Genomic DNA, 13,637 nt, shown 5'->3' with positions numbered 1-13,637 from the left:
AGGTGCAACTTTTTGGAAGATTGTTGTCATTAAATCAGGCTGTGCTCGTATATATGTGGGAGTTCAGTCTGTAGCATTTCGACTTGATGAAAGGGGAAAATAGGTTGTGCAGCAACTACTTCTCAGAACATCATCTGCAAACTGTTTAAGACATTTTTGCATGAGCAGACAAAAGATGACTACCGTATGTTTAACTTCTCATGTTTCTTCACAGAAACCCAGTATAGTTACTCTATTGTATACGAATATAAACCGTTTCCTCTGGAAGGACCGTGCTAGAGACAATATAGTGTTTCTTTATAATCCTGAGAGATGTCGATACATGGCTTCATTCCTTGCATTGCTTCTTCTGGTTCACTGTCAGTCTCTTAATAGCTGTAAGAAAATTTCTGCAATAACCTAGCTATTTTCCTGAAGCCTAAATCGTCTGTGCTGAGGTTTTGCATTAGCTAACATTTGAAAAGGAAGCTGTCAACACAGTTTTTCCTCTAAAATTGATAGCTGTGCAGCTATACTTGAAGGCCCAACAGTTCAGCAAGCTTGGGTGAGTAGCAGGGAACAAGTCCCTACGGCTCAGCTCCTGCCATGTGTTTGCGATCTATCTTTCCCTTTTTCACAAACACATCTCATTCAGCATGTGGCATCCAATGCATGTGGAGCTCATACAGCCAGTTCCCCTGGGGTGTGTGGTGCCAACGGGTAACATGCAAATATCTGCTTCCCTCACGGTTGCCATGACCCCATCCCTGCGCTCCCTCTGTCTCACTCGTGGAAGCTGCGAGACAGTCAAAAGCAATCCCACCCCAGTACTGGTCCTGAACACCCACAGTACTTGCTGTTTGGGAGATCCCAGAGTGCCAGGGGTGCAAAGGTGGCTGCCGCACCAGACACCACAGACAGAAGACTTTGCTAGTTCATGCCCCGCAAACTCTGTGTCAGCAGCTTCTAGAACCATAGAGGTTGGGTACTTACAGGTGGACCTGAAAGAGAGAAGACAAATAAACAGTAATTAATATTTTTAATACAATAAACCCTAACAAGAATGGTAAATCCTAACAAGAAGGGGTAGATAAACACATTGTAACATTTTTGGGGGTTGATCCTGATGCTACTCCCATTTGCTCATGCACTTTCACCAACTCCCTGCTAATTAATTAAGGTATTCCCACAATTAGCAGCACTGCTTACAGTGACTATGAGTGCAGGGCAGCCTCTGAAAGCCCTGTAAGTCAGGCTCTTGACACCATTACATTCCTTTTCAGTCCTTTACCATACAGGGGTCCCCTCCACAAGTGTGATAGCACTGACTGTGCAGGACTCATTACTTGTGTGACTCCCCCTTGCACCCACCTTGCACTCCTACCCACCTGTTGGGATTGAGAAAGTTGAATCTGGGGAGGTGAGACCCACTTTGCTGCTAAAATGCCTATGCATTTTTCACCAGCTTTGGTAACCTTGCAAAGGCATGAAAAGGTTAACAGCAAACCACAGCTATTAAACACATCAGGTATCTTCTCTTTAGTACAAGCTAATTTTCCCTTTTGCTCCTGCCTCTGCTCCCATAGGAGCCAATCTGACCTCTTGGAGGAAATTCCCTCAAATCCTTTGGGTTTGGTTTGGGTTTTTTTGAAAGCTTTTTGGAACCTGCCAGCATGAAGCACTGCATCTCCTTCATACAGAACCGATGTACAGTATATATCAGGGCTTAAACAGCACATTTCTTTCATCAGTTCCCAGAAAATTCCTCAAAATCCTGACAGATATTGTGTGTGTGGAAAGAAACCCCTGCACTCACTATTTTGTGGTTTCCTCTCTGTGGGAGAAGCAAGACACACCATACAACTGTCAGGGGTTTCTACATTTTCCATACTTTATAGACATTCTGTTTTCTTTTTTTTTCTCCTTTATGTAAAGTGCCAAGAAGTAAGACTAAGCAGTATAACAGGCGAGCTGACAGATAACAGGCAGCAACCTCTTCTTTGCACGGGAGGCGGATGTCACAGTAAGCACCTGCAGAATACGTCGTCATCCTTAAAATGCCCCTGGCTGAAAGTCCATAAAAGAAACTGGAGACTGGATGAACAAACATTTTCCGCATTAGGAGTGTCTCTCACTTAGCGTGACTCTTTCATACCAGAGACTTCAGCAAATGGTTTGGCTATCAAACTTTGGTGACCTAAAATCATACTGTCAAATGCCACTCTTAGACTTTTGCTCAGCTTTCACTGTGGTTGATCAAAGGAAGCTACCTCTAAGGGGTACCTTTTGGTTAAAATAAATAGTAAAGCTTACCACTTTCACGGTGACTGACAGACAGAGCTAAGGCTGACATTCACAGTCAGAAGGCTCAACAACTCAAAACAACTCCACCTAAATTTAGGACAGAAGTTGCAGCAGGGACACTGATTTGGTTGATCTGACAATTGCCCATGACTGATGTTGGTGCTGAGGTCTCTGTCCTACTTGGTATGCCAAGTCTAAACAACAAAATGGTTTCTGATCAGAGAGTTCCTCTTCGAGGGCAAGGTCAGACTCAGATCCAGGATTCCTAATTTATGCCAGAGTGGGAGAAAAAAAAAAAAAAGGTTTCTGAGTCTGGCTTGGATGACAATAAAGTTCTGTGAGAGAACTGTTTTGGAGAGATTTTGTTTCAGAGTGAGCACCCTGTCACAAGGTCAATGCTTATAGCTTGCCAATACACGGACTTTATTTCCATTAGCAACACTATAGACCCTTATTCACCCGCCTACCCGTCTGCTGCGCAGGTTTGGGGCACTTGTGGATTGCATGAACCAAACTGTTTAGCTAACACTAAAAGGAAAATATAAAGGCAAGCAAACCCTGAGCCATCTCTGTCCTTCCAGACCGAACGCGACCAGACAGCAGCACAGCCTCTAATGGTATTGCAATACTGCCGAGAGAAAACAGCTTTTGTTTGCTCCAGAAGCTACATCCGCAGAGCAGAGTAAATCAGCGATGCTGGCAGCTCTGGGCCCATCAGGCCACGCACCCCACACAGATCAAAGGCAGGAGGCATATTGGAGGCCCATCTTTGTTATATGCCCTCTATAAAATTAATGGTATGGGAAGGGGGGTTGCGCAGTCTTATGTAAACACACATCAGTGAGCTGCAGGAACAGAGTCTTGGCTGCAATAAGTCAATCAGTAGAGACCATCCAGGGACTGCGCTTCAAATGCTGGGGCTGTCTGTGTGACTCAGGAGAAAGCAAAGCCCTCAGATATAGTAAATTCTAAAAGCAACATCATCTTGCATGGGCTGGAGGGGAGGAAAGATGTCCCAAGAACAGTGGGGAGGGAGGAGGTGCTGCTGCATAAACTGTTGTAAAAGCACTAGGGATTTTACAAAGTGAAATAATGCTTCAGCAAAGTGGATTTGTCATGTTCTGTCACAGTGATTAATGAGAAGGCCTAGCAGAGCTTCTAAAGAGGCTGTCTTTAATATAACAAGAAGTAACTTAACGCACATTAGAGGAAAGAGTGGGCAAAGGAGGGACGGGATCCTCAAGCCTCTGCTCTCAACCGCTCTAACCACTGATGGCTGGGCTAAGCCAGCCTCTCCCAGGCAGCACCAGCTATGCCACGTGTGCAGCACACCTGGCTTGGCCCTGGTCAGGGATCTGGCAGAGCGGCCCTGGCCTGGTCAGGGATGCTGGCAAACCTGCAAACCAAGGGAGCAAACTTACAAGTTGATGAGGCTGCACAGGACCCTTCATGAAAGCAACGTGAACTGCAGCAGAGCCACCACATGCAACACCACTGTGTGTTGCCCCCCATGCTCCCCAGCTCCTGCAGTCCCTGCCAAATTGGGGCAGCTGTGTAGAAAGAGGCCTGATTGCCCCTGCGTAGGCCAGGTCTTGATGATAGTGAACTTCAAAGAGCTCCACAAACAACCAAGAGCCAACAACCTGGACAGCCACAAGTGTAAATCACACCTATGGGGGTTCCTCCTCTTCCATGTTTACAACAGGCTCCTTTGGGGTGAGACAGAGGTGGTGCTGCTTAGATGAGCTACATCCTCTTTCAATAAACAGTAAGGGACAGCAGAGCAGGGATCAAGGCTACCATGAACATTTCTAAGCCCATTTTGTAGCTAAGCCCAGCCAGCAGACAGACCCAGAGCTCCCAGATCACCAAATTCCCCAACCTAGCACAGAACAGTAGTCTACACTTATAAGTAGAACCTCCAGATCTGGTGTGTTTTGAACCTGATCTTGCCAGGACCAGAGCAATACTGGTGCTGGTGTGCAGGCTCCAGCACAACGATCTGCCCATGACAAGCAGCTCAGGAAGCATCTCTCCATGCTGGCCTCTCTCTGAAAGGCACTGGAGGGCTGTAAGCAACTGCGATTGCTGTTTATCCAGCTGTGGGGCTTGTTGAGCAGTGGGGGGTGGGAGGAGGGGATAGAGCAAACGTGTCAGCAGTGGATGAGTGGGAGGAAGCAGTGGCCTCCTGCAAAGAAGAGACCTCCAGAGCACCTTTGAAAATGAACATTGAGAAAACAAAGAATTCTTCTGGGGGTACCCGGGGTCCCTCCAAACATATGGCCTCTGGCAATTAGCACCATCTGCACTGTCCCTTCTCAGCTGCACTGGCTTTTATGCAGATAGAAACTTCCCTTAAAGACGCTTTGCCTTCCCTGTAGCCCAAGTGAGAAAATGAGCAGCCATGGTCTGCAGACAGGATGAGTCCAACTTATTGCACATACAGAGGGGCCACACCTGTGAGGAACAACAGGGCTATGCCACAGAGCCTTCTGCTCACTTGTCCTTCCCCGTGGCCCATTCAACCACTAACTAAAGCAGAACTACAATGACCCCTTTTCCGTCACCCACACAAAGAGATAAAAAGCCATCCTCCACACTGTAGCCTCTTTGGGCTCAGAAGAGGGGATGCTTAGTTTTGTAAGTGGGTCATATTTATAATAATCTGGAAAGTTCCATGTCCCAGAATATGAGATCTTAAAAGTGGGACAGTATTAAAGCGGGTCAGTGTGGTGTGAGATCTTCTGCTGATGGCAGAGATATCCTCCAGCTTCGGAGACAGCAATGCTTTCTGGACTGATAGGATCATTGAAACAATCTCATCCATTTAAGGGCATTTCCTGATGTCTGGAAAAGTATCCGTTCTCAAAAGGCTTTCAAATGCTGTTGCTTAATTTTTTTCCCCTCTATCTTTTTAGATTCAGGCTGTCCAGTGTCTGCAATGTGGTTGTCTTGCAGCCTTCTCTAAAAGCTCACATATGAGGGATTATTTTTCTGCTCTATAGCATACACAAGATGAGAATGACAGAGAGAGAAAATAAAGACATTATTGTTGCTTACTTGGGTCATCCTCACTACAAACTCCAGCAGAAGGGGAGATATAAACATGTAATTGATCCATGTGAGGAAATCCAGCCATTTCACAGACCCAGAAGGCAGCCTTAGCGAGTTAGAGAGATACAGTTACTTCCTGACATTCAGGACTATGTTAATTGATAACAAGATACCTATGTCCAGGCAATTAGTTATGAAATGCTGATTAAAATGTCAGCAGCCAGAGCACGACCTTACCCAGGGTGGCAGTGATCCCCTCGTTCATGGCTCCACGGGCCTTCAGTGCAGCATGACCCCATTTTAGAGCAGGCAGACCCCAGCTAGGTGCATGGAGCCCAGATGCTGAGTTTGGCCTTTTTTAAAGACTGGCCATGCTGCAGTTTTCATGCAACAGATCCAGGGTACTCACAGTCTCTTAGAGACATCTTCCCTACCTTCATCAGGGAACAAATGATATGGGAGGAGGTGGAAGGAGCATTGACTCAGATAGCTGCAAATGAAAAGGCAAAAATTCCCTGTGCCTTGTCATAATTCAATATTATTAGTTGTAGGGAAAATTAAAGACAGCACGTATCTCCAAAACAACAAGAAAAATTTTAAACAACAGTGATTACCCAAAATACACCCTCCAGAAATTTTGCTTCAGGTTTTGCCAGCAACAGCAGACAATATAAGTGCATAATTCCCTCTGGAGAGCATGAGTCCCTTGCAAAGGTCAGGCCCCTCTGTCCCCAAAACATCTCCCTTCCCAGCTACACCCTTGCAGAGCGGCAAGAGGTTCTCCAAAGGATCGCAGAAATGTTGGACAGCAAAAAGGCTATCAGGGTTTCACTGCCAAAAAATGTGACCAACGCTAAGCTGAGGCACCAGGTTATGCCAGTCACTCAGGCTTGCCTCTGAAATCAAACCCATGACATCACCGAGACTCGGCAGTTAATATCAGCAGCTGTTGAGGATAAAAGTCACTGCTCAGGCACTCTGAGCATCCTGGTACACCACCACCAACAACACTAGCCTCTGCCAAGGAGACGGCCTCAAGCACAGCACTGAGAGAAGTCCATGGGAAGCCATGCCCAAAGCGAACAACAAGGTGGAGCCTCTTAGAAAGAATAACATCAATAAGCAGCAGTCTCAAAAATAAAAGAGAGGGCCTGATAGTGGAGTTAAGTCACAGACTCTAACTGCATCTCCAAGCATCTGCTTGTTTCAAGAAACATCTATAAGGATGACAGGAGCCAGTCGGCCTCCAGAGCCAGAGGAATCTGATGAGGAAAATCTGGGCCATTGGCATAATCCCAGTGAGCCCGTTAGGCCAATTAAAGTGCTCAAAGATGAGAGTTCAACAATAGACAAACAGAAATAATCTCACAAACATTTGGGAGAGCCCCTTGTGGAAACAAAGGGCAGGAAAGGGCCAAAAGCAGATGGCTCACACGGTGCTGGCTGCACCCGGGATGAATACAGCACCTCCGGCACTGCTGGGGGAGAGACGGTGGGATGGCCAACACGGGGCAGAACAATGCTCATTTCAGGCAGGCATCCATGGGTCAACAAGCTCTTTCCAAGCAGCAAACAATTGCATTTGTCCCTGCCATGCTGAAGCACTTAGCACCACAGAAAGCAGAGAAAACAGGGCTGGGAAGGGCCCCTGGGGTCAGCTCGCCCAGTGGGTTTTCACGCTTCGGATCTGGAGGCCCCCTCAGGGTTTTCCAGTAGCGGTACGGACCCCTGGACAGTAAATTGAAACCCGATGGTGGCAGGCTCACTCCGCTCCTCCACCTTCTGCCAAAAAGCCAGCGTGCCCCCAGGCTCATGCAAACCGCCAGCAGAAAACCGCTGCTCTTGACTATCCCCTTTCTCTTCCCCTTCTGCCTCCCCTGAGCAAACCGAACAGAGATTAAAGGATTCCTGGGGAATGCGCGGGACAGAAAATTGAGGAGGGAACCTCTTCAAAGCAACCAAAGGAGGAAAAATCTCTACCTAGCCCATTTGGCCAAATATTTCTCTAACCTGTTGCTGTCCTCTGGGGATGGAGACATCGCACTTTTCCCTACTAATCCAGTCCAAGCGATACCCATGCCCTGACTTATAAGGCCATATTTATTATCTTTCTTAGAGACTACCCAAAATTTCCAGTGTTGTTGTTTAAATCAGTCAATGACCTCTGATGCACAGCAATCCCAAAGAACAGCTTTTTATATATCTTTCCTTTTTGCGGTTACCTTTTATGTGTTTGAAGTCTGCTGTCCTGTTCCCCACAGTCTTGTCTTGTCTTTAGACTAAACAAAACCTCAGTCTTTCCGCAGAGGCCATGTTTTCTGGACCTCTAGTCATTCTTGTTGCTCCCCCTCAGCGGTCCGTTTGCCTCTTGAAGTGTAATTCTCAAATAGCAACCTGCTGAACGCCTTGCCACGTGAGTCAATGGCAGACAACCTGGTGAAGGCAGAAGGCATGGTGTCTGTTTACCTTATCCACAGGGTCTTAATCACAGAGTGAAACTGAGTTCCTCTCTGTCACCTCCTCTGCCTTGCCCTTATCTTCTGAAACATCACTTGTCCTCTATGAGCTCTCAAAGGCTCGGAGATTTCTTGCAGCATTTCTCTAAGAAGCCAGTGTCCTCACTGCCTGGTGTGACTGGCTGTCATGCTCCAATGAGAAGGAAGGTCTCCTCCTCACTCGCAATGAACTACAGCATTTTCTTGGTGTCCTTGATAGTCCCACCTCCCCCTAAGCTTTCAGATTTTCATCTTGCATACCCATTCACTTTCAATCCTTCCAGCTTTACTTTTCTTCTGCCTTGAATTTCACCTTGCTGTGGAGTTTATAATTTTCTTTAGTTGATCACTTCCTATAACTCCTTTGCACTGGGAGAGTTTCAGCTCATGCCTTTAACAGAGATTCCCTGCCAGACTGCCAAGTCTCATCGACTTCTTCCCTAGCTCTTGCTCTCCAGGTGCACCACCCCACTAATTCTCCAGCTCCTTCTGTGTTTTTGAAGTCCACCTCAAACACTTGGAATTTCCACAAGCACCTCACAACTCTTAGTCTGAAGACATACATGCCAAAGCAAAAAGCTACCACTCCAATAAAATCCTACTTTTGGCAGAGTAGATGTTTGAGAGCCTTTCTGCAGCTCCCACCCTACATCCTCTAACATCCTATTCCACAGCAGGAGTATGGATGGCAGTGTCTGAAAGCTCTGGAGATCCAAACCGGTTTGAAAACTGCAGCTGGTTATGCAGGAGAAGTCTGACATTCCTCCATTAAGGAGCTGACCGCTTCTTCAGCACTCAGTCAGGCCCTGCACAAGTCCTATTCCTCACAGAGCTGCAGAATTAGGAAGGAAATACAGAGGAAAACTAGCCAAAGTAAATCATGGCTGGGTAAAGCAAAAAAAAAAAAAAAAAAAAAAAATAAATATCCATGGCACTTTTACTTCCTGCAGAAAATTTCAATCTCTCATAATGTGGTTGTTTGGGAAAGGCAGAATGTTGGAACTTACTATAGCTAATAATAATTTAAATAAATTCTCTAATTATGCACTTAAAATGCAAATGATACTTTTTACTCACTTGTCAAATGGCATAGATTTATTTTCCGCCTGTTTCATTTTTGCACTTACCAGCTGATTCTAATATCTAGCGCACTGCTATTCCCCCCCCAAGTTCTTGTTATTCTTCCCTCTTTTCCATCTGCTAACTCTTTTCTTCTTCCTTCCTTCTTCCAAAATACTTTGCAACTTTTATAACAGCAAATTCTGTCACCTACCCGGGGAAGAACAAAAGACCATTGTGTTCAATTTATCTTTTAATAGACTCCTTCCTCAAATACCTCACAGACTGCCAGTACTGTCTTCCAGACCCTGTCTCACACCCTTTTGAGTTATGAAAATGTTTGGGAGGGTCTTTCCTTTAACCAAGACATTTTTCCACCCAAGTTGATTGATAGCTCCCAGTTACCACTAATTACGCTATCAGCAGTTGGACATAAGCCTAGCCACAGTGCTCTTCCTCCAGAGGCCGGCAATGCATCCCTGTCGCTCATTATCCTCTTCTTCAAGGATGGAACAAACTGACTAATTAAAGACAACATAAATTCTTCCTTCAGGCTCTTTCCTGATTTGCTAACTTGTTTCCAAACAGAGCATGTGGAGGAGAGCAGGGCTGATGCTACTCCATTCAAAAGGAAAAAATGCAGTGGGGTTTCTGAGTCCAAGTGGGTTTGCTCAGCATGTCTTATTGTGCAGGAAGAGGAGAACATTCGTTCATCCAAATCTAGCTGATGCTTTCTTAGCACATCTCGAATGCTGAGAGGTTTGCTTAGCTTGGCTACCCCTGTGCAGGGCTGTGCCTGGTAGGAGCAAGGCTGGGGCATGGACATATGGAGACAAACCATATTGGCTAACAGGGATAAAAGGATTCATGGCTTTCCTTACCTAGAGTGAACTGAGCATGCAGATCCCTTCCATGTCACCTCCAGTGCCGAAACCAGATGCTTTGCACAGCACACGCTATAGAAAAAGCCATCAAACTGGAAAGGCAAAAAATAACCCCAAACAACTCCTGCCTCCCTATTGAGCATGGTCTGGAAAGCACCTGTATTCTCTCATCTTCTCACTGCAGCAAATTTGACTCAATAAGTTTACCAAACTCTGTCGGGATCTCCATCTTGTTTGAGACAAAGATTTTTTTTCTTATTTAGGCATGCAGGTTGTTATTTTTTAAGGTAGTGAGAGATCCCATTATAACCTCAAGAAGAAGAGAGCACATCAAAGATGGAAAAGAGGTATTTGCCCCTGCTCCTGGAGCAGAGTAAAAATAAATTGGAGGAAAGCCAACAAAGTTTAGAAACTACTCTGAAGCTCTTCCTCCCAGTCACACGGAAAGGCCCTGAGGGCATGTGGGGAAAAGGGAGGGAAACTTCTCCAAGTACATGGGGCGCATTGTGAACATGCACTGCAAGGTCGCATGCCTAGCAAAAAGTGTTGGGACTGCTCAGTCACTGCTAAAGAGCCCCAAGTCCTACCGAAACAGCAAGCCTTCACTGTTCTAAGGAAAAAAGAGCGAAGAGGAGTAATGAGGGCCAAATTCTGCAGCAGTTTGCTGCATGGCAAAGGCACATGGAAAAACCCATGTGGAGGAGGCAGCAATGGCTGAACGCATGCCAAACCACATAGGGCTGAGGACAGTGCATGCCCCGCACCAGCCCTCGATCCAAGAGTTTTGTGTTTGTAGCCACTTCCCATCACTGTCCCAAGAAAATCCAGGACCGTTGCCCATTAAAAGTCAAATAAATGCAATAGCAGAGCATAGGGATCTATCCAGGATGGCTTTGAATTTCAGGGAAACAAATGTTCACAATCACACCCAATAACCACCAACTCCTCCTGTTTTGCCAGAAAAAAATAACCATTTGCTACAAGCACACAGGTCATCCATAAGCAAAAGACCATCACACACATGAATTAGGGGTTAACTAAGAAATATGAGGTTACATCTTTCAGAAAAACATACTTCCTTCCCCTCTCCTTTCCTTCTGTTTTTAAGCCCGTGTTAAATCACATTGCACAGGGAATGCCGAACAGCCTTGCAATACCACAGCTTTTCCCTGGGTTTCGGACAGGTCAGGGCCAGCCACATAGCTTCCTCGTGAGCAGAGGGCTGAGACACAACTCCCTCACTGTGGCCAGGACTGGGCCACAGACCCATAAGCTCCATGGAGTGCTTTTGAGTTTTCAACCCCTCTTTTACCTGTGTTGCACTTGTATATAGTCGGTTTTAAGGGAGAATTAATCTGTAGGCAATGACTACTGTTTTGGGAGACATAACTATTCCTTCTTTGCTGCCAAAATCACTCTAATAAGGAGCTAATATTTAAAAACTAAATAAAAAGGCAGGGAGAATCCCAGCCATTGTGTGCTTCAGCTCTGTTAGCAATGAGGCCAACGCACAACTCCTAGCAGCTGCTGTTGCCTCCAGCAACATCTCCTCCCTTGGACAGCAACGACTGATGATAGAGGAGGAGGAGGAGGACGACAAGAAAAGAGCAGCCATTGGGATCTGGCCATGTCTGCCCAGCACCATATCCTGGTACCAGGTTCAGTCTCAGGAAGACCCCTTCCCAAAAGCAAAGCGCAGCCCACAGTCCTACCTGCTACCAGTCGAGCCACACAGCAAGGGGAGCCTGGTGTGGATGGGATCACTGGGTGGTCCCTAGCATAGTGCACACACTGCCCGGAGCAATATCAAATCATAATAAACAAGTCCCTTGCACAAAGTTCTGTCAGTTCAGATTCCAGTTCAGTTGATATAATCTTCATCCTCTCTTTGAAAGAAAGGAAAAAAAGAAAAGAAAAAAGAAAAAACCAGACATCCTAAGGGAGAAGACTGAGGCAAGCAATGGACTGATACTGCCCGTGTGTGTCTCAGACCCCCTGGTGTGGGGAAAATGTGCTGTTAATCAGCTGCCCCCCTGGGGAATATGCTGATTTAATTACCTCCTGCTTGCACAGTCCGGCTGCAATGCTGCTCCCACAAAACATTGCATAGGGAAGAAACAGATACTGAGTGTCAGAAGCCAGGCTGGAACAGGATGGGTGAGCAGAGCAGGAATCACCCCAGCTCTGTTTTGGGGAGCAATGGGGTGTATTGGTCCAGGGAGACTGTGTGAATGGGCTGCCTCTCAAACCCATACGTTAAAGAAGTAGATAGCATCAAAAGGCATATCACCACCCCACCAGTATCACAGGCAATGCAGAGGGGATGGATGCACCAAAGAGTCACCTTTCCCCTATCTGAAACACGACCTTATTTGGGGGGAAACACAGCAAAGAGATGCAATGGGCAACAAGGGGGTTTCCATATAGGAACAGGGAAGCACAGCCAGATGAAATGAAGGGGAGATGCCCAGTTAGCAGGTGTCAAGCCACAGCCCCTGCTCCCCACCGGCTGCATGGCAGAGACCCTGCACATGAGCATATCTCTCTAACCCTCCAATTGTCACACCCCTGGCATTTTGCAACATTAATCTGGGATATGTTGGAGCATTGCTACAATACAGGCAAATATTTTCCAGGGTTTATGTTTCACAGTGCTTATGAATGTCAGAGGCAGTGCACAGAGGGGCAGAGACCCGGTCCAGCTTCTGGAAGGGAAGAGTTGTGCCGAGTGCACCCACTCACAGAGCAACTCACTAGACAGTTTCTCTGCAGTGGCTTCAGCACGAGATGTGGGTTTCTGCTCTCCCACCTAGGGGACATCCAGGATGTTTAATAATTAATGGCTGTATACTTGCCTGCGAAGGCCAGCGCAAAAAGCGTCGCTGCGTCTTTAACGGCTGCCAGCGATGGGAAACTCATTGGAGTGTGTGTTCGGAGGGGAAGAAGGTTAAGATGATTAACTGGTGCTAACAAGTTTAGGATGTGGAAGAAGTATTTTCTTGGACGTCCATCAAAGAGAGGATTGAATGTTCCCTGGCGGGGGAGGCAGGGGGGCGGGCGGTATGTGTTTAACAGATGAGGTTTCTGCCTCCCAAAGCCTGCCCAGCCCCGCATGATGCAACCTCTCTCTTTTAAACGCTGCATTTCCCTCTGTACCATCAGCCATACCTGTGGCCCCAGCCTGGCACTGAGGCTGAAAGGCAATCAGGGGGAAGGAAAGCTGCCCCTCCACCCTTCCTGTCGATCTGTACCCTGGGACACCCTTTGGGCACTGGCAGAATAGCCTGGGCCTCGGTCCTCACAGGGCGAAGGCGCAGGCAGATGCCCAGAAGAGCCAAGAGGGAATCGGGTATCACCCGCACCGAAACCCAATGCGCCAGAGAGAGGGGCACCTCCTGGGCCTCTGCAGCCCCACTGTAAAACCCCACTCCCTGCCTCACCACAGGGACACCAAACAGAGCCATCCCTACAGCTGGCCGGGCCAGCAGCCTGCTTTTTACCTCCCCATTGCTCTCAAGTGCATGGTGGCAGCTAACATTAGTGCCAGAGCAAAGTCCCCTTGCAAACAGCTTTGGAGTGAGCCACTTGGCGCCTGCAACATCTCCCTTGGCTTGTCCTGGGTATTTTTGGTGCTCTTCGCCGGCTGGCGGGCGCCCACGCTTTGCGCAAGGGGCTTGGACGCTGCCAGGCACCATGCCCCGCCGTCGAGCCTGGCGGCCAGTGCGACTCGCCCTCATTCCTCCGGCCGCCGCAAAGCTGCCAGGATGGGCAGCACACGCGAGACCCACATCACGGGGCCCGGACGTGCGTCAGCAGCTGACGCAAACCAGCCCGGCCATGTGCACACAGCCCAGGCCTGGGA

General features: G+C 47.4%; 1 protein-coding gene across 12 annotated transcripts in view; it reads right to left on the bottom strand.

The window, feature by feature from the left end:
- Window positions 1-13,637, bottom strand: part of COL13A1 (collagen type XIII alpha 1 chain) — a 92,788-nt gene that overhangs the window by 63,953 nt on the left and 15,198 nt on the right. For all 12 annotated transcript variants that reach the window (XM_037400250.1, XM_037400260.1, XM_037400257.1 and 9 more), the window contains one exon: window positions 973-980. In XM_037400250.1, coding sequence (XP_037256147.1) covers window positions 973-980 — 8 coding nt within the window. The remainder of the gene's footprint in view (window positions 1-972; window positions 981-13,637) is intronic.

Source organism: Falco rusticolus, chromosome 9 (genome assembly GCF_015220075.1).
Source record: "Falco rusticolus isolate bFalRus1 chromosome 9, bFalRus1.pri, whole genome shotgun sequence".
Lineage (NCBI taxonomy): Eukaryota > Metazoa > Chordata > Aves > Falconiformes > Falconidae > Falco > Falco rusticolus.
This window is presented reverse-complemented; position numbering and strand designations above follow the sequence as displayed.